This window comes from Sarcophilus harrisii, chromosome 5, assembly GCF_902635505.1.
Source record: "Sarcophilus harrisii chromosome 5, mSarHar1.11, whole genome shotgun sequence".
Taxonomy (NCBI): Eukaryota; Metazoa; Chordata; class Mammalia; order Dasyuromorphia; family Dasyuridae; genus Sarcophilus; species Sarcophilus harrisii.
The window spans coordinates 270,064,357-270,087,751 of NC_045430.1; the positions used below are offsets into that span (position 1 = coordinate 270,064,357).

The 23,395-nt window shown below is 49.9% G+C and overlaps 1 protein-coding gene across 8 annotated transcripts in view; it reads right to left on the minus strand.

Annotated features, from left to right (window-relative positions):
• The window catches only part of PLEKHA8 (pleckstrin homology domain containing A8), a 35,061-nt gene extending 14,987 nt beyond the window's left edge, over positions 1-20,074 (minus strand). For all 8 annotated transcript variants that reach the window (XR_004229846.1, XR_004229842.1, XR_004229845.1 and 5 more), the window contains exons 1-5: positions 20,001-20,074; positions 3,410-3,526; positions 2,068-2,223; positions 814-938; positions 80-238 (exon numbers count right to left, since the gene is read on the minus strand). Coding sequence is in view for 3 of the 8 variants with exons in the window: in XM_031940498.1 (XP_031796358.1) it covers positions 80-238; positions 814-938; positions 2,068-2,223; positions 3,410-3,526; positions 20,001-20,040 (597 nt within the window). In the remaining 5 variants the exon portion in view is untranslated. The remainder of the gene's footprint in view (positions 1-79; positions 239-813; positions 939-2,067; positions 2,224-3,409; positions 3,527-20,000) is intronic.
• Between the last annotated feature and the right edge of the window lie 3,321 nt (positions 20,075-23,395).

The window sequence follows — 23,395 nt, forward strand, 5'->3', positions numbered from 1 at the left end:
CCTCCGAGAAAGGGCCTCGTGTCGGGGAGCGGGACGGTGCGCCGAGGGGGTAGGGGGCGGGAGATGGCGGCCCCCTCACCTTGCTGGGCTTGAGCACCGCGAGCCGGGGGGAGCCCGGGGGGGTCCGGTACAGCAGCTCCGAGGTGAAGGCCGCGTTGGCGATCTGCATGCACTCCTCCAGTGTCTTCAGAAAGGTGTTGCAGGTGGACTGCAGCAGAGTGCCCACGTCGATGCCCTCCTGCAGGGGAAGTGGGGGGGGGAAGTCTGGGGCTGCCAACTTGTGGAGGACCGAGCTGTGCAGTCAGGAAGTTCCTGCCGCTCCCCGTGGGGTCCCCGGCTCCCCGAGCCCTCTCCCCGTGGGGTCCCTGGCTCTCTAAGCCCCCTCCCCATGGGGTCCCCGGCTCCCCAAGGCTCCTCCCCGTGGGGGCACAGCTCCCCGAATCCCTGCTGTGACAAGGGTGGTCTCCCCACAAGGAGCGGGCCCTGGCCCCCACAGGCCGGCCTGCAAGCCCTTTCCCTGGCTCTGGGATTAAACTGCTGCCCGGCTCCGGCCGCCCACAGGGGAGAGGCTCCACACCCCATGGGGAGCACCTGGGCCCCAGCAGACACCCCCTAAGGGCAATAATGCTCTTTTACTGTCACGTGACTAGCTCCCGGTGCGGTCATATCTATACCCAATTACACACGTTAATGGGGGATCTATGACAATAAGCAGCCGTAACGGCCCGTTGGGCCCCTGCCCTGCGCCCCCCAGGCCGTGACCCCCGAGGCCATGACCCCCGCGGCAGCGGCTGCGCTGGGAGGTCACCGTACCTTGGCGTCCCCCACACCGGCCGCCGCAGCTTCCTTCGTCCTGTTCACTTGCTGAACGAGGAGGTCGCAGTACAGCCTGAGCTCGGACATCTTGGTTTTCAAGGTTTCCGTGTTCTCAGTGAACTCTGGGGAGAAGCAGCCGAGGTAAGTGTGAGAAGGTGGGGGGCTGGGGGCGAGGAGGGGGGAGGCTCGGGGACCACCCGAGGGCAGCTTGTGTCCAAGGGAACGTCCCGTGAGCGGTTCCTCTGGGCTCCCCCTCCCCCGAGCAGGTTCCCCGAGAGCGCCCAAGGAGCCCAGGCCGCACTGGGGATGAGGACCCCGGTCTCTCACGCTCGAGGCCATCTCTGAGGGAGCACAGAGAAAGCACCTCCAGGAGCCCCGGCCCTCCAGAAGCTTCCTCTCTGCCGAGGGGAGACCACGCCCACATACCTACGTGGGCAAGAGCCTAAGGAGGCAGTTCTGGGGAGTCCCACAGGCCTCAGGGAGACGGGGCTCGGGCTGAGCTCGGGAGAAAACAGGAGGCTCGTCTTCCAGGACCCCAGTGAAACACCTCCCGCGTGCAGAGCCACCACCGCACCGAGACAAAGGGAGCAGCCCTGCCCTCGGGAGCCCACAACAGCCCCCGTGCTCCCCAATGCCCGCTGAGGACCCCCGGGGGGCTCCCTGGGGGCCTGGGCCCACCCCGTCTGCAGGGGCCCATGCCCAGAACAGCTCATTCTGCCCTCATGGGCACCTGCGACCCAGAGGCCCTGAGGCCTGGAATGGAAGCTTCCCTCTGGCAAGCTGGGCCAGGGCCTCCCCGGGGGTCCCTTGTCCGCCCAGACCTAACTGAAGGATTGGGGAAGTGGATTCTGGGCCAAAGTCAGGGCAATGTGGGGCCTGGAAAAGGTGCCAACATAAAAGAGGGCAGTGGGCATGGCCTCCTGCCGAGGGTGCCCAACCGAGCCCCAGGGCTGGTCCTAACCTGGCCGCCCTGCACCCCTACTTCTCTCCCTGTAAATGGGAACCCGGGTGTGCATCAGCCTCCTGGAGGGGCCAAGGACAGGCCGTTTCTGGGCTGACCGTTCTCTGGGGATCGGGCGCCTCCCCCACACTTGCTAAGGCCACGGAGCCTATGTCCAAGCCGCCACGGAGGGCCTGCTCTACACCACCCACGAGCATCCCCCGGGCATCCCAAGGCGGGGGTCCTACCCTGAGAACACCCCTGGGGCGGGGGCAGCGCGGGGGCGGGAGGCGGGAGGGCCCGGCACTCACCTCTCTCCTTCTGGGCCCGGCTGTCCGTGAGGCAGGCCTTGGCCGAGCCCAGGGCCACCAGCCACCGCTGCCGCTCGGCCACGTTCCGGGCCTTCAGGTAGAAGTACTGCTCCCCGGGGATGATCAGGTCCATCCGGGTGTTGTCTGCAGAGTGAACTGGGGACCCAGGGGTGGGGTCAGCACAGGTGGAGGGGGGAGAGGGTACATCCCGGCCGGACTGGCCCCTCGCCTGCTTTTCTCCTCACCCCCTGTGCACAGCACAGTTAGTTACTGCTGGACTGCAGGACTCCCAGTGATGGGGAATCCTTAGGAGACTCCTGGAAAAATCGCAGAACCGCTTTTCCTCCCGAGCGCTTCGGCCAGGCTGGAGCTCCATCATCCCCCCACGCGCACAACTATCTTAGCATCAAAAGCCAGGACGCCGGGCAGCCATGGGGGGGGGGGGGGTTCTTTGGTGATTTGTTGAAGAACGGGGATGGCCCGTGGGCCAGACGGGAAATAAAGCCACAAGCTACTGGGCCCAGTGGGGGCTCGCTCCCCAGGATGGCTCCCCGCCCTTAGGAACTGGGAACATTCTGGGCTGTCCCAGGTTCCTGAAGCCTCGCTGGGTGATGGGGGAGAGGCTGGGGGGGAGTTTCCTTTTCTTTGTTCATCCATTTCAGACATTTGCTAATATTGGAATATTTAACCCGGAGAATGAACAGGTTCCGTGCCCACTATGTCTGGCACACTGGGCCGGGTCCTGGGGACAGAGACAAGACAAAGACGTTCTCTGCCTTTTACAGGGGATAATGATGATGAGGAGAGCTTCGAGGCTGGCAAAGCAGATACATACAGATTATCTTCTTCCATCTCATACTAACCGAGGGATGCGGATCCTATGATCCCATTTTCCAGATGAGGAAACCGAGGCTTAGATTTTCTCTGGGGCCCCACAACGAGGAAGCCCTGAGGCAGGCTTTGAAGGCCGGGCCCAGCGCTGCCGTGCTCCTGACCTGCCTTTACTTCTCACAGATAAAACGAGCCAATCTGCGAAAAGCCCTCTGCAGACTTACAGCTCGTATGACGCTGGTTATTGCACAGAAGCCGAGGGAACCCCGACAGGTGTGTGTCTGCATGTGCATCTGGGTCCGCACAGGAGACAGACACAACCCGCCCTCGCACAGCGGGGCCTGGGACGCAGAGCCCCATGGTCGGGTTGTGTGATGGACGCACGCCCAGGCCCCAGAGCCCGGGACGGCCCCACATCCCAGCATTCCCTGGGCCGGTCCCGTGGCCGGCTCCGGACCGGGCCGGTCCCGTGGCCGGCTCCGGACCGGGCCTGCTGGCGGGCGGGGCTTACCTTGGATCTCGCACACAGCCATCTGGATGCTTCCCTTGCAGCCTTTCCAGGCATCTTCGGGGGAGTCATAGTAAGACAGAATCCCCCCACAGAGAAGAAACCACCGAGGCTGCCAACCTGCAACGAGAACCAAGGTTTCTGCGGGCGGGCCAGGGGCCTCCTCGGGGGTCTCTCCTGGGCCTGGAGCTGGGGCTTGGGCCCTGCCCCTCACGGCAGAGGCTCGTCCGGCACCCCCTGGGGTCAGAGGCCAGATGTGGCCCCGGCCTCCCCGTCACAGCCTCCACCACCGCCCCCGAGGCCTTGGCTGCCTCCACTCGACCTGAACCTGTCCCCTTCCCGGCCCGAGGGTGCCCAGATTCTAATAGGGCAACATAAGGAAGGCAGCGGCTCCCAAGACTCTGAGGGGCCTGGTCAGCGATGGGATGGGCCCGGCTCCAGAGGGCCAGTGAGGAAGCGGGGTACAGGGGGAGGGGGGAGGAGGGAGGAGCCCCTCTGAGCCTTTCTCTTTGTGCTGTGGTGCCGGGTACGTTCTCCACATACACCAGGGGGAAGGGGGGGGGGGTTTGCTTTTCTTCCAATTGGGCAAAGAGGTGGGAGGGAGAGAAATGATTGAAAAAAGTAAATGTTGAATGGGGAAAAAAGCCTTTGCCCTCAAGTAGTTTACACTCTACTGCCCCCCCTCACTTTTACATTTAAAAGCAGACAGAGAAGTTTGTATTTTGGCGGGTGGGAAAATGCTTTGCTTCCATTTTTAGTGGATGTCCGGTGCGAGCAGAGGTTTCGGACACGCCGCCAGGGGCCACAGACGCTCCCAGGGCGCCCAGCAGAGACTGGAGTCGGTCCTCTCTGGTGTTGAGGCACTGACAAAAAATACTTCTATGAACATATAAGTTTCTACATTGACATGAGGGGCCAAAGCTTCGGGTGCCCTGCCCTGCCCCAGTTCCACGCTGCGCCAGAGAATCCCTGGCCTCCCTCGCGTTACCTACCCTGGGGACGAGTCTTTCCTAACTCATCTCTATTTTAGAGAGGAGGAAGCTTGGGGCAAACAGAGGTTCCCCTTGCCGGCATCACACATCCAGTAAGTGCCAGGGGCTGAACTTGAATTCAGATCTTCCTGACTTCAGGCCACAGCTCTGGGCACCAAATCTTTACCGGCTGCTTTAAGTTTTTATTCTGGGCACGAGATTGGGAGTTTTAGAGACAGCGAGAGGCACCTAGTTGTTGATTAAGGAGAATAATGAGCTTCCGGTAAGGAAAAGAGGGCTTCCTTCTCCTGTCAGGTCCTCGTGATACGCCAAATAAACCCCCCCAATACAAGCTATTCAGTAAAGGATACCAGAGGTGCAGAGAACCCGAGAGAATGAACTAAAAAGCTATTAGAAAGATTCCACAACTTTACCACAGTTGCAGGACACAATACATCCACATAAGTCATCAGCATCGCTATTTGTCACTAACAAAATCCAACAGCAAGAGATACAAAGAGAAATCCCATTTAAAGTAACTGTCGATAACATAAAATATTTGGGAGTCTGTCTGCCAAGGCAAAGTCAGGAACTACATGAGCAAAACTACCAAACACTTTCCACACAAATAACGTCAGATCTAAACAAATGGGAAAATGTCAAATGTTCTTGGGATAGGTTGAGAGAATATAATGAAGATGACAATACTCCCTAAACTACTCTATTTACTTAGTGCTGTACCAGTCAGACTCCCAAGAAACTATTTTACTGACCTAGAAAAAAATAACAAAATTCATCTGGAAGAACAAAAAGTCAAGAATTCCAAGGGAACTAATGGGGGAAAAAAGCAGCAAATGAAGGTGGCCCAGCTGTGCCTGATCCAAAACTATATCATAAAACAGAGGTCATCAAAACCATTTGGTACTGGCTAAGAAAAAGAGTAGTTGAGCAGCAGAACAGGTTAGGTTCACGGGACAAAATAGTCAATAACTATAGCAATCTAGTGTTTGACAAATCCAAAGATCCCAATTTTGGGGATAAGAATTCACTATTTGACAAAAACTGCTGGGAAAACTGGAAATTAGTGTGGCAGAAATTAGGCATGGACCCACACCTAACATTGCATACCAAGATGAGGTTGAAATGGGTTCATGACCTAGGCATAAAGAATGAGATTATAAATAAATTAGAAGAACATAGGATAGTTTATCTCTCAGACTTGTGGAAGGGGAAGGAATTAATGATCAAAGAAGAACTAGAGACCATTATTGATCACAAAATAGAAAATTTTGATGCAATGCAAACAAAACTAATGCAGACAAGATTAGAAGGGAAGCAACAAACTGGGGAAACATTTTTATATTCAGAGGTTCTGATGCATTGTTGGTGGAGTTGTGAACGAATCCAACCATTCTGGAGAGCAATCTGGAACTAGGTTCAAAAAGTTATCAAACTGTGCATCCCTTTTAATCCAGCAGTGTCACTACTGGCTTATATCCCAAAGAGATCATAAAAAAGGGAAAGGGACCTGTATGTGCCAAAACGTTTGTGGCAGCCCTGTGTATAGTGGCCAGAAACTGAAAACTGAATGGATGCCCATCAGTTGGAGAATGGTTGAGTAAATTGTGGTATATGAATGTTATGGAATATTATTGTTCGGTAAGAAATGAGCAGCAGGATGATTTCAGAAAGGCCCGGAGAGACTGACAGGAACTGATGCTGAGTGAAATGAGCAGAACCAGGAGATCATTGTACAGGGCAACAACAATGTTAGGGGGTGATCATTCTGATGGACGTGGCTCTCTTCAACAATGAGGTGATTCAAACCAGTTCCACTTGTACAATGATGAAGAGAATCAGCTACACCCAGAGAGAGAACTTTGGGAACAGAGTGTGGACCACAACATAGCATTCTCACTCTTTTTGTTGTCTGCTTGCATTCTATTTTCTTTCCCAGTTTTTTTTTTTTCCTTCTTGATCTAATTTTTCTCATGCAGTAAGATAACTATATAAATATGTATACATATGTTGGATTTAACATGTATTTCAAACATATTTAACATGTATTGGATTACCTGCCACCTAGAGGAGGGGGTGAGGGGAAGAAGGGGAAAATTTAGAATAGGAGGTTTTGCAAGGGTCAGTATTAAAAATGACCTGTGCATACATATGTTTTGTAAATAAAAGGCTTTAATAAAAACTAAATTTTTTTTTTTTAAAAAAAGGATCCCATAGGTGCTAGGAACAAAGGAGACCAAGCCGCTCACAAAGAGCTTCCCACAGGGATGGACTACATTCAATTGAAAAGGATATGAAGGAGGAGGAAATGCTAACTATCACCCAGAGGAAGCAGAAAAACCTCCTTTAAGAGGTGGCACCTGAGCAAATCCTATGACAGAGGGGGAGACGGCATTCCAGACCTGGGGGCAGTCCCAGCAAAGACACCAAGACAGATGGGACAGAAAGTGGGCCAGGCCGTCTGTCAGAGAGAGTGTTGAGGAGGAAGAATGTTAAATAAGTCTGGGAAGGTGAGCTGCGGTCAGATGGCAAAGCTTTAAATTTGAACCCGCCACCCTCTGAGGGCAGGACTGAGCCCGCTGGGACATTTGGGACCCCCCCCCCCACACATACCCTGATCTTTCCATTTTACAGGCCAGGAAATGACAGGAGGCCCAGGGATAAAATCTGCATATTAGATACATCACCTGGACAATTATGGGGTGAAGGAAGGGGAGATGGAGGGGCGGATACCTGAGGCTAACACAGGAAAGTCTGTCTGCCTGTCTGTCCCCCTCCTTCTCTCTCTCTCTCTCTCTCTCTGCCCTGCTCCCCCAGTGTCCTTATTTTAATGGCTTCTTTCTTCTACTCTGGTAATCTTGGCTGATCTGCTATATCTCCTCCAGCAGCCTGTTCTGAATGCTTAAGATGGGCGATGCTGAGGGACTGTGGCGCTTGGTTTTGGACATCATGTCTGAGGAAAGACACAGAGAAATGTGCCCAGGAGGAGAAATCACAGAGAAACGACGCTGGGGGAGGACACAGAGAAGCGTGGCCGGGATGGAAGGAGGACCAGAGACTGGACTTCCCAATGGTGGGATGCTGAACCTGGGGAAGGTGAGGGAGGGGATCCCCGCAGCCGTTCCCTGCAGGATGCTCATCTCCAGACTCTGGGCATCTCCCTTGCTCGATTCCTTCGAGGCCCCGCTACAATCCCACCTTTCACAGGAAGCCTCTCTGATCCCTTTCATGCGCCCACGTTCTCTCCGATTTTCTCTCCAATTTATCCTTCCAGCTTCTTGGGTTGTTTGCATGTTGCGTCTCCCATGAGACTGTGAGAGAACAAGGAATGGTTCCCCCAGGGCTTAGCTCAATCTCGGGTACCTCGTAGGTGCTTAATAAATGCTTACTGACTGGAACTACAAAAGCGGCAGATTCTCCTGCGCATGAAACAAAGAACCTCTTTTCAATCACAGCTTTCCGGAAGTGGATCGGGCTTCTTGGAAGGAAGAGGATGGCCCCTTTGAGGAGGCCTCCAAACAAGGTGGGGGCATGTGTTGGGGAGATTTTCAAACTTGTTCGGGTTTAAGTGGATTCTCGGTCTCTGAGGCTTCTTCCCAATCTGTGCTGCTAGAAGAGGAGGCGCTTGCAAAAACCTTCAGCTACAGAATTAGCATCTTTCCAGCTGGAGACTGGTGGGAGCCCCACGGACATTACTACGATATTCTGGATACATGGACTCAGTGACCTAGAAAAGTCTCATTAACACTTCGCTGCCAGAGTTTCGGGAAACAGATCAAGGAGTAGCAAGAACCTGCCGAACCCTCGGCCAGACTTGAATGCAGGAAGGATGGGTGCTACCGACGGGCATCAGGACACCGTGTCCACTTAGCAGTGGCTGCCACTGCCCGAATGGCAGCGGTGACTCACACAGGGAAACTGGCAGAGGGCGAAGGGCGGGTCACTGTGAGCCTGTTTCCTGGTTGGAGATTCAAGTTCTGTGGCTGAGATACAAGAGATGAAACACGGAGGGTCTGTCCTTGGGCCACCTTCCTCTTTCCCCGGGGAAGTCAGAACCGACGTCCCAGCCTTGACCGTCCTGCAGTCTGGCCATGAAGACCAAGGGGAGGAGGGAAGCGCTACAGCCCTGACCAAGCTGCCAAGGATGGAAGCTACTATATATTTATAATGAAGGCTAGTCATCTTTGAATCTCTAAGCAGAATCTCTCTCCAAAAGGCAGCTTCGCCGGCGGCCCAGAGGCATTTCTCTTGCCCATTCACCAAGCCAGTGGGTCTTGATTAGGACAAGAAGGACAGGGAGAATTCAGATGGATAGATGGGAAAGAAGAACACATCACTGGTAGGGAAAAAAGTATGAACGACAACTAAATTATCCCAATCCTTATCACCATGTTTATTGTTTGCTGAAAGTTGTTTATGTTGTTGCTTAAATATTTACCAAGCTGGAGTGAATGTTAAAGAGACCAGGAAACTTGTACCTTTTCATATCATGGAAGCTTGGTGTCCAGCATGCACCTGAGTAAGTTTTAGTAGTCCCACCCCCTCCTAACCAACCCTATCTACATATGCCCCTAGAGAATGGCTCCCAGACTATGTTCCAGAACCCATTTACTTTTTCTAAAGTCTCAGTCATTAATACAACATTTCTCCTTTTTAAAAATCAATAAAAATCAGCCTCCTCTTTCTCCTACCTTCTCCTCTGCTCTACTGCAAAAGAGAAAAACAAAACCCTTTACAGTCAAATAAGCAAACAAAATCCTGCGTTGCCATCTCCAAAAAAAGAGGTCTTGATCTATGCTCTAAGCCCTTTACCTGTAGCAGGAGACAGGTAACATGTCCCAACAAGAATCTTGTGGAATTGTGCTTAATTATCACACTGACAAGAGTTCTGAGTGTTTCAAAGCTGTCTTTACAGTTTTGTTGTTACAATGTAATTTGTTTTCCTGGTTCTGCTCACTTTGTATAGCAGTTTTGTACCAGTTCATACAAGTCTTCCCAAAGCTTTCAGAGACATCCCCTTCATTGTTTCTCATAGCACAACAGTATTCCATCATATTCCTAGACTATAACTTGTTCAGCCATTCCCCAATTTGTGACCAAGCCCTTCAATTTTCAACTCTTTGCCAATACAACAGTGTCTATAAAAATTTGTGTGTATTCTTAGGTGAATTTTTCTGAAGACTTGAGTTTTCCCTCAATCTATCCTTCTAATTCCCCCCTGTCTCTTCTCCCCTCCTGGGTGAAATGTTTCTGTAGCCAACTCTGTGGGTGTATATTCCCACCTTTGATCAGTTAAAATGATTCAAAGTCACCCGCTCTCCCACACCCCTTCTTTCTAGTCAGTATAATGTTCTACTTGCACAGATTAAGTGAGATAATCTTCCCTAATCTTCCTTACCCTCCCTCCTTTTCTTTTCCCTTTCCATCCTTCTACCAGGCCTTTTGTTCAACTGAACTCTATGATCCCAGATGATAAGATTTAAAGCAGACATAAATGTGACCTCTCTATATATGAATGTAAGCAGTTTATCTTTGCTTAATTCATTATTATTTTTTTTAATGTTTCTCCAGGGTTTGCACTTCAAAGTTTCTTTGTTTTCATCAGGAAGACTTGGAAGACTAAAGTGCCGTTTTCCTTGCTCTAGTATTTTAGTAGTTCTATCATTTGTTTTTCTTATTCTTTTTACAAGTAAGCTATTCTTGGTTGTAATACATCCTTTACTTTCTAAGCTCTCCACTTCTTTGATGTGAAGGTTGCCAAATCTTGTATGATCTTGATGTGGCTTGGATTCTTTCTGGTTGCTTACAATATTCTTTTTACATAGAAATTGGATTTTTGGCTATAATGTTCCTGGGAATTTTCATTGGGGGTTTCTTTCAGAAAGTGACTGGCAAATTTGCTCTTTTCCACTCTGCTCTCTGGTTCTAAGAGATCTAGGAAGTTTTCTTTTATGATTTCTTGAAATACAATCATCACAAACCAAATTGTCTCATTTTGTCTCTTTCTGGGTAAGTCACCATCGCATTCTAACTATGATTTCTAATTCAAAGTCTTGGTTTTTCTCTTAGAAAAGCTCTTTTCTGAGTCATCCCCAGTGTTGACTCAAGAATGCTATTCTTTCCCTTCCTCCTTTTCAACCCTCGTGCAGTCCCAACATACCCTTATCAGATGCTGTACCCTATTTAGCAAGATTGCATTTAAACAAGGTGACTGATCCATCAATTAGGGCATAACCAGTTCTACCCATTCTTTTTCCTCCTTAACTAGTGACAGATGAAACTGTGAACCCTCACCCCTACTCTTGAGAAATGCAAATGGAAGCCCAGTAGTGGGGTTTGGGAGTTGCAGATCCTAGGTTTGAATTCTGCCTTTGCCAGATGACTTTGGCATCTACTCCGATTCAGACCCTCATCACCTCTTGCTTGGACTAAGAAAAGGCTTCTAATCTATCTCCTAGACTCTGTTTCTTCAATCCATTCCCTCCGCAGCTGCCAAAATGATATTCCTGAGCACAGAGCTGCCCACATCACTTCCCTTCTCCAGAACATTTGGGGCTCTCTATTGCCTGGACTATATGACACAAACTCATTTCTTTCTGATATCTAACACCTTTCACAATCTGAGTCTGACCTGATTTGAAGACTGACTTTTATTACTCCCTGTGAGGTCTTCTACATTTCACCAAAACTGACAAAAAATTTGCTGTTGCCACCCCTCACTGTCCATCCTTCCTTTTGTACAAAAGTAGAGCCCCCTGCCAGAAGCACTCTTCCTCCCTTGCTTTTATCTCATAAATCCCTAGCTTTAAAGCAGAGCTTGGCTATCCCCTCCCAGAGAAGACCACCCGAGCTATCAGCGCTCTCCTTCCCATTCCTGCCTCGACCCTGCCATCTTTCCTAAGTCCTTAAACCCAGGCCGCCCAATTCTAAATCATGGGCTCTTTCTTTTCTGTGACGTAGTAGACACGCCATCTCTAAAATCTCTGCTCAGGACATTTCTCCATTTCTCTCCATTTCTAATAGAGCTCAGTCTTTGGCCCAGGAGGACCAGAGTTCTAACCTCATTTAGCGCTCTACATTAGTTATGAGCCCCTCCTCTGCCAAGAAAAGGGCCAAGGCAGCCCCAGAGGAGTCAATCCCAGAGTGTCCCTGGGGGGAATTCCAGAAGCCCAGGAATTCAATGCTTGCCTAAACAGGAAGCCCCTGGACAAGATTCACTCCTGGAGGCCCTGCCCCACTCTGGGCCAGCCTTGTCTGCCTTCTAGTAACTTTCGCCCATGGGACCTGGCTCTGCCCTCTGGGACCAAGCTGACCAAGTTTGTTCTTTCTTCCAGGTGACCACTCTTCAAATACCCAAGGGCAGTTATCACAGTCTCCCTCCCTGTCCCCTGCCCTTTAAGTCCTGTCTTCTCCAGGCCAGACAGCTTCTGGTCACCCTCAACCACAAACCACATGACATGACTTCTCCTTCCGGTTTCCCTCCTCTGAATGAGCTCCAGCTTGGTCTCTAGAAGTGAAGATAATCAGTGAGTAAAGATTTCTTAAGCACCTACTATGTGCCAGACATAGACTTAAGTGCCTGAACAGTTTAATGTCCCCTATTCTGGACAAGCTTCTATTGATGTAGCATATACTTATATTGATCAATGATTTTTTGGCTCTTATGTCCCAATGTCATAGTGGGAGGCTCAGATCTGTCTGGAAGCAGCTGTGTGGCTTTGAGAGAGTCACTGACTACTCTGAGCCAGAAAACTCTCATGACCTTTGCCCTTAGCAGTGGGATCACTGGGGATCACCCTATGGACACTATTGGCAGAAAAGAAAAGGCTGACTGCAATATTCTGATAAGCAGCATCCACAGCAGCAAACCTGACTCAAAATAACCTTTGTGGTCTGTGATTCAGAAACAGCTGAATGTGACATAGTGAAGGACTGCAATGAAACATTTCCTGAATCAAGAGCAATGAAGAATATGAAAAAGAGAAAGACGGGGAGATTTGTATGAAGCAGTCCAGAGTAAAGACAGCCAATTATAATATCATAATGTTATTGTTTATTATAAATTATTACACAAATATCATATGTAATTAATAATTATGTAATAGCATCAATAGCAACAGCAGAATCAGGAAATATATACAGTACAAGAAAAATTCAAAAGGAGACAGAAATAGTAGAGATTTGTCCCTACTTTTCAGAAGCTAAATTATATTTTAAAAGATTTCTTAAAATATTCCAATCACCCCAAAAAAACAATAAAAAAGGGAAGGAGAATTTCTGCATTTGAAATTGCTGGATATTTATTTTTTAAGAGACAAGGGAACAACTCTTGAGGTACCACGTTACACCTCTCAGATTAGTTAAGATGATAAGAAAAGATAATGACCAATGTTGGAGGGGATGTGAGAAAATTGATCCGAATGCATTTTTGGTGAAATTGTGAACTGATCCAACCATTTTGGAGAGCAATTTGGAACTACACACAGTACTGGACCTGTATCCCAAAGAGATCTTAAAGGCGGGAAAGGGACCCACATGCGCAAAAATGTTCATGGCAGCCCTTTCTGTAGTGGCTAGAAATTGGAAACCGAATGGCTGCCCATCAGTTGGAGAATGGCCGAGTAACTTATGGTATATGAATGTTATGGATTACTTTATATAAGAAATGATGAGCAAGCTGATTTCAGAAAAGCCTGGAAAGACTTACATGAACTGATGTAAAGTAAGTAAGTAAGTAAGTATAATCAAGAGAACATTGTACACAGCAACAAGATTAGATGATGATCAACTGTGATGGATGTGGTTCCTATCAACGAGGTGATTCAGGCCTGAAGCACAACATAGTATTTCCACCTTTTTTGCTGTTGTTTGTTTTTTCCTTTTTGATCTGATTTTTTTTTGTGTGTGTGTAGCATGACAATTGTGGAAATAGGTACAGAACAACTGCACATGTTTAACTTATATTGGATTACTTGCTGTCCAGGGGAGGTGAGGAAGGAGGGAGAAAAATCTTGAACACAAAGTTTTTCTTTTTTAAAATAAAAAACAAATGCTTTATTTAAGCTTTTTATTTTTAAAACATATGCACAGATTAATTTGAAAACACTGCCCTTGCATAGCTTTGTGTTTCAGATTTTCCCCTCTTCCCTCCATCCCCTCCCCTAGATGGCAAGCAATCCAATCTATGTTAAACATGTTAAAATATGTTAAATCCAATATGTATAAACACATTTATACAATCCTCTTGCTGCACAAGCGAAATCAGGTCAAAAAAAGAAAGAAAATAAGTAAGAAAACAAAATGTGAGCGAACAACAAAAAGAGTGAGAATGTTCTGTTGTGATCCACACTCAGTTCCCACAGTTCTCTGGGTGTAGATGGCTCTCTCCATCACAAGATCATTGGAACTTGTAATGTCCAGGTTAGCTCTCTCAGCCACATGGCTGGTCAAAGATGGAGTCTGGAGCCTGAAGCCTTCACTGCGACTGAGATTGCTGCGGCCAAGAGAGCCCTCTGTCCCTGGGACTCCCTTAAATACCCAGCACGACTACAGCACCACACCGGGCACAGCTATAGAACATCACATCCCCACACCAGCCTAAGGAGTCGCCAACTACACTGACCACATCATTACCTTACATCACGTATGTACTTAGAGAACCACCATCCCCGACCCAGTAAGTGTTTAACTACAAGCACCCTGCTGTCCCAGATTCAAGTTCACCCTTTCAGAGGCTGCCACAGGAACTGGCGTCAGTCATCTCACTGTGGAAGAGCCACGCCCATCACAAGGATCATATAATGTTATTATTACCATGTACAATGATCTCCTGGTCCTGCTCACTTCCCTCAGCATCAGTTCCTGTCAGTCTCTCCAGGCCTTTCTGAAATCATCCTGCTGGTCATTTCTTACAGAACAATAATATTCCATAATATTCATATACCACAATTTACCCAACCATTCTCCAATTGATGGGCATCCACTCACTTTCCAGTTTCTGGCCACTACAAACAGGGCTGCCACAAACATTCGTGCACATACAGGTCCCTTTCCCTTCTTTAGTATCTCTTTGGGATATAAGCCCAGGAGAAACACTGCTGGATCAAAGGGTATGCACAGTTTGATAACTTTTTGGGCATAATTACAGATTGCTCTCCAGAATGGTTGGATCCGTTCACAACTGTACCAACAATGCATCAGTGTCCCAGTTTTCCTACATCCCCTCCAACACTCGTCATTATCTTTTCCTGCCATCTTATCTGAGAGGAACATAAAGTTTTTCAAGAATGAAGCTGAACTGGAAACTATTATACATGACAACAATACTGTATGAGGATCAGTTCTGATGGACGTGACCATCTCCAACAATGAGATGAAACAAATCAGTTCCAACAGAGCAGTAATGAACTAAACCAGCTACACCCAGGGAAAGAACTCTGGGAGATGACTGAGAACCACTACATAGAATTCCCAATCCTTCTATTTTTGTCCGCCTGCATTTTTGATTTCCTTCACAGGCTTTAATTGTACAATATTTCAAAGTCCGACTCCTTTTGTACAGCAAAATAACTGTATGGACATGTATATATATATATTGTATTTCACTTATACTTCAACATATTTAACATGTATTGGTCAACCTGGCATCGGGGGGAGGGGTGGGGAAAAATTGGAACAAAAGGTTTGGCAATTGTCAATGCTGAAAAATTACCCATGCGTATAACTTGTAAATAAAAAACAAAAAAAACAGAAGCAAATGCTGAAAACTATCTTTGAATATATTTGGAAAAAAAAGAGACAATGGGTCCAGAGGTGGGCACCAAGATTCTAAATGCCTGAGGTCTGTGCCATAGGAGAAGCAATTGAAAGAAATAGAGATGTTTGAGCTGGGGAAGAGAAGGCCAGGGGATAGGGTGGGGCCAGGATGGGCAGATTCAGTACAGGGAAGGAGCCTTCTTCTGACAGGTCTCCAGGGGGTAGGACCCCAAAGGGGCCACCTGAGCTTGGGGTCAGGCTCCCAAACAAAGCCAGGTGGCCCCGACTCTCCCTCCCAGGTACCTGCCAGGTGGCAGTGACTCCCTTTCAGGTAATGGTTGGAGTAGTTGGTTTCTGAGACATTTATTCAACTCTGACATCCTGAGAAAGCATAAAGGCAGAATTTCTTGTGCAATCACTCTGGAGACCTGTTTGAATATTTATTCGGAGGTGGGGGGAATCCCTCATTTTACAGAGGAGGAAACTGAGGCACACCAGTGAAGGTTCAAGATGAGATCTGAACCAAGAGAAGCCGGAAGAGGAGGCAACATGGAGAGTGGGCAGGAGCAGCGTGGGGGTGCTAGACAACACTCTAGGACTGGAGATGTTTTGGAGAAAGGGCTGACCTGCCTTGGGGGAGAGTTTTCTCTCATATACTCAGTGCTGGCATCCAGATCAGTGTGTTCACCAGTAGAATGCAAGCCCTTGGGGCAGGATGGAGTTATCCCTTTTATTTCACTCCTTGCAGAGGGCACACAGTAGGTGCTCATGCTAGACCAGGAGGCTCCTGAGGAGTGTCCCAAGGGGGCGAAGGCATTTCAGAAGGAGAAGAAGAAACAACAATAATCACATAAAGCCCGCCCCTCATTGGCTGTGGAAGGGAGATGGGCTCACAAAGCAGAAAGCCATGGGAGCCTCTGGACACGGCCAGGAGAATCTGTTCTGCTCCTTTGTTAAGTGGGGACTGTTCCATTTGGGGGGGGGGGGGGGGGGGGAAGATTGCTGTTGTTGTTATTGTCCAATTGTGTGTGTATGTTTGTGTCTGTGTGTGTCAGTGTGGGAGGAAGGAAAACTAAGTGCTTGTTAACTAAAAAAAAAAAATGCAGAATAGAGCACTTTGACCCTGAGTCAAGAAGACCCGAGTTCAAATCTTGTCTCAAATATTATCTACCTGGCCTTCAGAGCTCCACACGCCCATGCTGACCCTGCCAGGAGAGCAAGGGCTCAAATACTGAGGATGGCAAATCACCCTTCCACAGCAGCTCAGCCTGGACAAATCTGGGCGAGAATTCAGCGAGCGCAGGGAGGTGGTGAGCAGGCGCCCCTCCCCCAAAACAGTTTCTCCCCCTCAGCCTTCCTAAGCAAGCTCTTTTACTCTTTCTGTAAACAGTAAAATGGAAAGGGGGGGCGGGGGGAGAGGGGTGACCCGTGACAGCGGCTCCAGGGAGCCTTCTGGAGACAGGTGCTTCTTCAGGCCGCCGTTTGGCACCGCCTTCAGACAACACCCACCACCCGCCAGTGGGACAGCCGGTATCACTTGGGGACAGAGGAGACCCAGGGAGGGAACAAACGCTTTTCATGATTCACATGAGGCAGAAGGGAGGAGGAGGAGCAGTGGAGGGATGACGGGGAGGCCTCAGGTTCCTCGGGCAGCCATCACCGTTCTCCTTTTGGGAAGGAAATGCCTCCCATACAGCCCCGGCCGCCCTGGATGCAAGCCTTAGCCAGGTGTAGTCAGCCTCGGGGTGGGAAGGCTGCCTGGGCAGGATGAGGGCCCAGGATCACATTCTGCTTTCAGCCCTGAGTCTCTACTTCCTCATTTGTAAAATAAGCAGGGTGAAGGTAGTCATGTCTCCGGCCTCTAGCAGCTGGGAGTCCCTGGACAGAATGCTTGCTGCTGTCTCAACATCCCCATCTGTAAAATGGGGACAGCAAGAGCACCCAACCTCCCAGAGCTGTCGTGAGGGTCAGGTGAGATCATAATCACAAGGCATTTAGCACAGAGCTTGGCACACACTAATTATTATGTAAATACTAATTATTATTATTATTACTCACTATTGCTTTTCCTTATAGGCAACTTAAACATTTTTTAAAAAATGAGACTTATCTTCAAACTTGTAGATGTAGAAAGGAAAAAGCTTTGGGATTTTAGCATCAGAATATTCTCCCTTACCCAAAGATAGAAAATAAGGACCTTATCACTGGCAAGCTTCGCCATTCAAAGGAGAACTTATATACAGTCCCAATTAAGCCGTTCAATCTGCTCCAGCCGGGGGAGGGGGGGGGAGTGGCCTGCACAGGGTACCCACAAAGACAGGAGGGGGACAACACGTTCAATTCACCCAGTTTTTTAAGCATCTCTCAAATCCACATGGCTTTAGCGGTTGCATTATTTCATCTGATCCTCATGATCCTGGGGCAGGTACCAGACCACAAGCATTTTTGTCACACGATAGCTGATGGAACAGATTCAGAGGAGTTAAGTGACCAGCCCAGGGGCATACATCTAAGTGAGAGATAATGGGATTTGAATCCAGGTCCTCCTGACTCCAAGGCCAGGACTTAATCCACTCATAAAAATGAAGAAGGGATTGGAAGAGAGAGACTGACAGAGAGAAATATATATATGTATATAGGGGGGGGAGAGATGGGAAAAACTAGGAAATGAAGAGGAAGCAATAGGAGGAAAAAAGATAAAGAAAACAAGGGAGGAAACAAGAAAAGAGGAGAAGGAAGGGGAGAAGAAAAAAGGAGGGAAGAAGAGAGGGAAAAGAAGGGAAAGGCTGGGCTGGGGAGAAAAAAAGAGTGAAAGGAGAAAAGAATGGGCAGGATAAGCCTTTGTCATCCCACTCAGCAGCACAAGAATTGGAATCTAGAGCTATCCAAAGACCACTTTGTCCAAGCCCCTGCCTTCAGGCCCAGAAGGCACCATTCTACAGGTGAGGCTGGGGCTGGGGGTGCTGGTCTCTAAGATAATCCTTTCAACAATTACAGCCAACTGGGACCCCAGCATTCCCGGTGCCTGCTGCGAAATGATCCCTGGGTGCACCCAAGCATTTCGAACTTTCTTGCTGTACCTGGGGAAATCACACTGTACTTCTTCCTGCCTGCTGGACAGGTCCTGAGATGCGCAGCTATCCTAACAACCACAATTAAAATCGAGTTTCACTGAATTTTAAATCTTGGCAAACTGTCCTGGAAACAGTCAAAGTCCCCTCCAAGAAATCCTAATAAAAATCAACATCCCTAAAATGTCACGTTACAGGACAAAGAACTCCAGGTCAGAAGCCAAAGGTTCCTAGTTCAAATCCCAGCTCTGGGACACCCTGGCCGAATCACTTGCCCTCCCTGGCGCTGGTTTCTGCCCCAGTGTGGCCCGGTGCAAAGAGCCCAGCACTTAGGAGAGCTGGCTTCAGATCCCAGTTCTGTCACTTACTCCTTCTGGGACAATGGCTATGTTACTTCCCTGGCTAAGCCTCAGAGGCCATGAGACCTAGCTCCAGATTTTTGTAGCACTGTTTTACAATGTCAAAAAAAATTCCCAAAGTTGGGAGGGGTCATGTCTGCTAAAAGCAGACCAGGAGGGAGGGGTGTTGTGGTGGGGGCAACTCGACCAGCTTGGGGAATCACGCCCAGGCAACAATTAAACCAAGATTGTAGACGGCGGGCACTCCCAGGGTGGCCTGGAGACGAGCAAGGAGAACCAGATCCCATTCACGGGGAAGGAATGTGGGGAGCCCATCCCTGGGGAGCCAGCGCTCCGAGGGGCCACCCCAGCTGCCTCTCTCCCTTGGACACTGGAGACCAGGGTCCTGAATGAAATGCAACCAGCAAAACCCCATTGCTGCTCAAGGTTTTTCCTAAATGAATGTAACCAAAGTCGTCCATTTTGCATTTCATAATGTTATACTTCTTTGGTCATAAATTCCTCCTTTCTCCAAAGATCTGAGAGGTAAATTATCTCTTGTTCTCCTAATTCAAAGTTTTTCTAGAGACCAGGAGGGGGGAAAAGCCCGAGGGATCTGGAAGGTTTACGGAAGCTAATCCGGGAGGAGAGAGGGCTGGCGGGCACCCCAACACACTGTGGATGATGGAGCTAGCCAGAAAGTGTTCCTTTGGAGAAGGGTTCCTATATTTATTTAGGGCCCCGGGATACTAACGTGGATGCGGAAGTCAGGCTGAATCACAAAAACTGACCTCTAATCCCAGTGATCACAATAATGCAGAAGGCGGGACTGGGGTTTGGAGTCAGGGACTGAGTTCTAATCCCGACTCTGCCACTCACTAGCCATGTGCCCTTGAGCAAGGCAAGTTGAGGGCCTTGGTTTCCCCATCTGTCCTAAAGAAGGGGGCATAGGCTGCTAGGTCCTGGCCCGGGAATCCGGGCACTCCCACCGTGACCTTGGCCAGCTCACTTCCTTACCTAGTGAAACTGGCTACCTGAGTCATCCCGGGCTAGCCCCGAGCTCCAGCGGGAGCCTCAACTAAGGATGAGGGGGAGAGTCACCTGACCTATGGGTGCCCGCGTTTCCCATTCATAAGCTGAAGGAGCTGGACACAGAAGCCCTCGGGTCCCTTCCAGACCGAAGCTTAAGGCTCAATGACCCTAGGACTGTGTAACCCCTACGTTTTCCGTGTGTGACTCCGTGACCAGAGGACCCGCCCCCAAGGGCCCCGGCCTGGGACAAACCCCTTTCCGCGCCCGAGCCTCAGTTTCCCCCCTCCCGCCCCCCCACCCCCGTAAGAGCCGGGGCTTGCTTCCACCCGCGGGTCCGCTCGGCCCGGCCGGCCTTCGCCGGTCCCGAGAAGCCCCGCGCCGCCCCCGCCGCGGGGGGCTCCCCACTCACCGCTCAGGTAGTTAGTCCACTTGTAGAGCACCCCCTCCATGGTGCCGGGCTCCCGGGGCCCATCCGCCGCCGCCGCCGCCGCCGCTCTCAGGCGCCCCGCAGCAGCCGCCGCCGCCGCCTCAGGCCACAGGGACTCCCGAGAGGCCGCGGGGCCATGGCCCGCCCGGAGCGGCCCGCGCGGCGAGGAGGGCGCTGCTCGGGACGGGGCTGGGGCCGGGCCGGGGCCGCGGACTGCCCGGGCTGCCTCCGGAACGCTCCGAGCCCGGCGGGCCGCGGGGCAAATCGGAACGGCGCGTGGCCGAGCCCGGCGGCCAATGAGCGCGCGCGGCGCGCGAGACAATGTATCAACGTTCCAAAAGTGTAGCGAGTTCCCGGGCCAGCCCGGCCGCCTGCGGCTTCGGCAGCTAAGACCCAGGCTCCGGCTCCGGCTCCGGCTCCGGCTCCAGCCGCTGCCGTCGCCGCCGGCCGGCTACCCGCAACCTCGGGAGGCCGGCTCAGGACTGAGCACGCTCGCACATGCCCAGTGCTGCCATCCGTCCGGGCGTCGCGACCCGGGGCCGCGAGATCCACCTCGGGTTTTCGTTCCCGCGCAGCCTGAGGGAGGAGAGGGCTAGTCCCGGAGGGCCGGCCTTGCCCAACCTCCGCGAGGCGAGCGATTGTCCCGGCGCTGTCCGGGAAGAAGCCGGCGAGCCAGCTCGCCCACCTGAGGAATGGGCTCCCTTAGTCTGCTCTGCGCGGCCCCTTTGCGGGAGCTCTGAGGAACGCAGATCTGCCCGACGGCAAACGGCCTCTTTATACCAAACTCTGCGAGCCGGGGGCCGGGCTCCACGTTCGTGGCCACACCCACTTAGGGTCTCCGCGCTGTGGTCGTCCGGAATCCTCCCCCGGGCGCTTGGGGAGACCCTCCGAGCTAAGCCCCCGTGTTACAGACCAGTACTTTGAGACCCCAGGACGTGGCCCATTTACACGCAATAGCAGAGCTGGGTGCCCCCCTCGCTCCTGGGGTCCCCCCTAAAGGGAATCCCGTGAATGGGGGAAGGCGGGTGAACCTGAGAGAATCTCAGCTGCCCCATTTGCAAAACAGAAACCCAGTCCGGGAGAAAACCGTAGTCCCGGGACTAAGAAGAAGAGTGCTTGTTGCCTTTATGGGCAGAGGGACCTGGACTTCAGTATTTCCAGTTTTCCCTTTGAGTGAGCTTGGACAAGGCCCTAGACCTTGGTAACCTCCCCGGTAAAGTGCCAATTCTGAAGACTTTTTCCAGCAACGAAATTTTGATTTGTCCCAGAGGTAGTCCGGCTCTCGCAAGTGTTCTGACATCTAGGGCAACACTTATTTTAAGACCCTCCCTTAGAAGAAGCAGGTTCGGTTTGTCCTTGTTTATCCCAAGAGGGCAACCACCATTTTGTTCATTTACCCAGAACACTTTGTACATTTAAATGTCAGGTCATTCCTGTTGATAAGGAGAGTCAGCTTGGGGGGAGTAGATAGAACCCTGGGAGGGAAAGAAGGAACATTGAGTTTGGGGTCAAAGGGAGGTAGATGCTCAGTAAGAAGAAAATAAATCCATATGCTATGTTATCTGTACAGTGTGCTCACACTTAATGCTTTAATTTAGCGTTTTCGAGTTCCCAAGCTGTAATTAGACCAGCTACAACCTCTTTGGATAAGTTTTTTTTTTTAATCTGTAAAATGATCTGAGAGTTTTTTGGTTCCCTACCAGCACTAAACATAGGATGAGATTGATGTGAATCAGGATTTGGACAAATTCCTCTCTTTAGGAACCGGCCTTTATTTCCTCAAGTTTTACCGTGGAGAAATCCAGCCCCTCTACCTCTCAGGGTTGGTGTGGGCTTCAAAGGAGCCAATGTTCCCATGCAAAAAACTTTGTGAACTTAAAATGGCTACATAAAGTCAGTGAAGATGACAAGCTTTTGGAAGGCAGGGACCGCCTAGCTTTTGTCTTGGAAAAAAGCATCATGGCTGGCATATAGTAATTTTTCAGTTGTGTTTGGCTCTTCCTGACCTGGTGCACCATAGCTCACCAACTTGAAAAAAAAAGTCATATCCTTTAGCATTGTAATACTGTTTGTGGGTTTTCTTGGCAAAGATACTGGAATGGTTGGCCATCTCCTCCTCTAGGGGATCACCTTTTGTCAGAATTTTCCACTATGGCCTGCCCATCTTGGGCAACTGAAAAACAGTTCTCATAGTTTCACTGAGCTCTGAAAGCTCCCCTAGCATGATAAAGCAGTGATCCAGGAGGAGCATATGGTAAATACTTTGTGAATGTTTGATTATTCTTCACCATAAGCATTATTACTCAAAGTATCAGCTTGCCTGAAATTTAGAGTACTTTTTGGATTTTTTAAATCATATGTAAAAATTTTAAACATTCTTATCTTTTCAAGTTCAAATAAGGACACTAACCATAGTTTCCTCATCTGTCAAATGAGCTGAAGAAAGAAATGGTAAATCAGTCCTGTAGTTTTACCAAGAAAAACCCAAATGGGGTCACAAAAGGTTGGACACAACTGAACAACAGCAACAATATGTGTGTGTGTATATATATATATATATATATATATACCCATGCAAGATATTTTCCCATGTTAGTCATGTTGAGAAAGAAAACAAACCAAAAGAAAAATGAAGTTTTCCTCTGGGTAGCAGTGTTCATCATAGATCCTTTAGAATTGTCTCGGATCACTGTATTGAACAGAATAGTTGTTATTCCCAGTTGATCCTTGTACAATAAGGTTTTCCCATTTCTGCTCACTTCACTTTGCATCAGTTCGTAAAGTCTTCTCACGTTTTTCTGAAACCATCCTGCCGGTCGTGTCTTATGGCACAATAGTTCTCCTTCCCATTCATATACCACAACTTGTTCAGCCATTCCCCAGATACTGAGCAAAATTATTTGCGAGAGAGAGAGAGAGAGAGAGAGAGAGAGAGAGAGAGAGAGAGAGAGAGATTCGATAAATATTTTGGTACCTTTAGGTTCTTTTCAGGGCAGGCATAACTTTATAGCCCTGGGGCATAGTCCCAAATTTCTCCCCAAATGGGTGGATCAGTTCACTATCTAACAACAGTGCATCAGAATCCTAATTCTCCCTCCTTCCCTCCTACGTTTTAGGAGTATCTTGACCCTGTCCCTCAGCCCTCCCTCCCCCAGCATCAATCCCAGCACTTTAGTCAATTAGACGAAATCTGGCTGAGTCCTCAAACGTTAGGTTTGGGGCCCTCCCTCCTCCCTCTCTCCTCCCGGCCCAGCCCATTTCTCGAAAATCCGGAGCCCGGGAGCGCCGGGTGGCCGACTCTCCGTTCCCGGGGCTGGGCGAGTGCGCATGCTCCAAGCAGCAGCGCCGGCTTGGGTTGCCAAGCAGCGCATCCCATG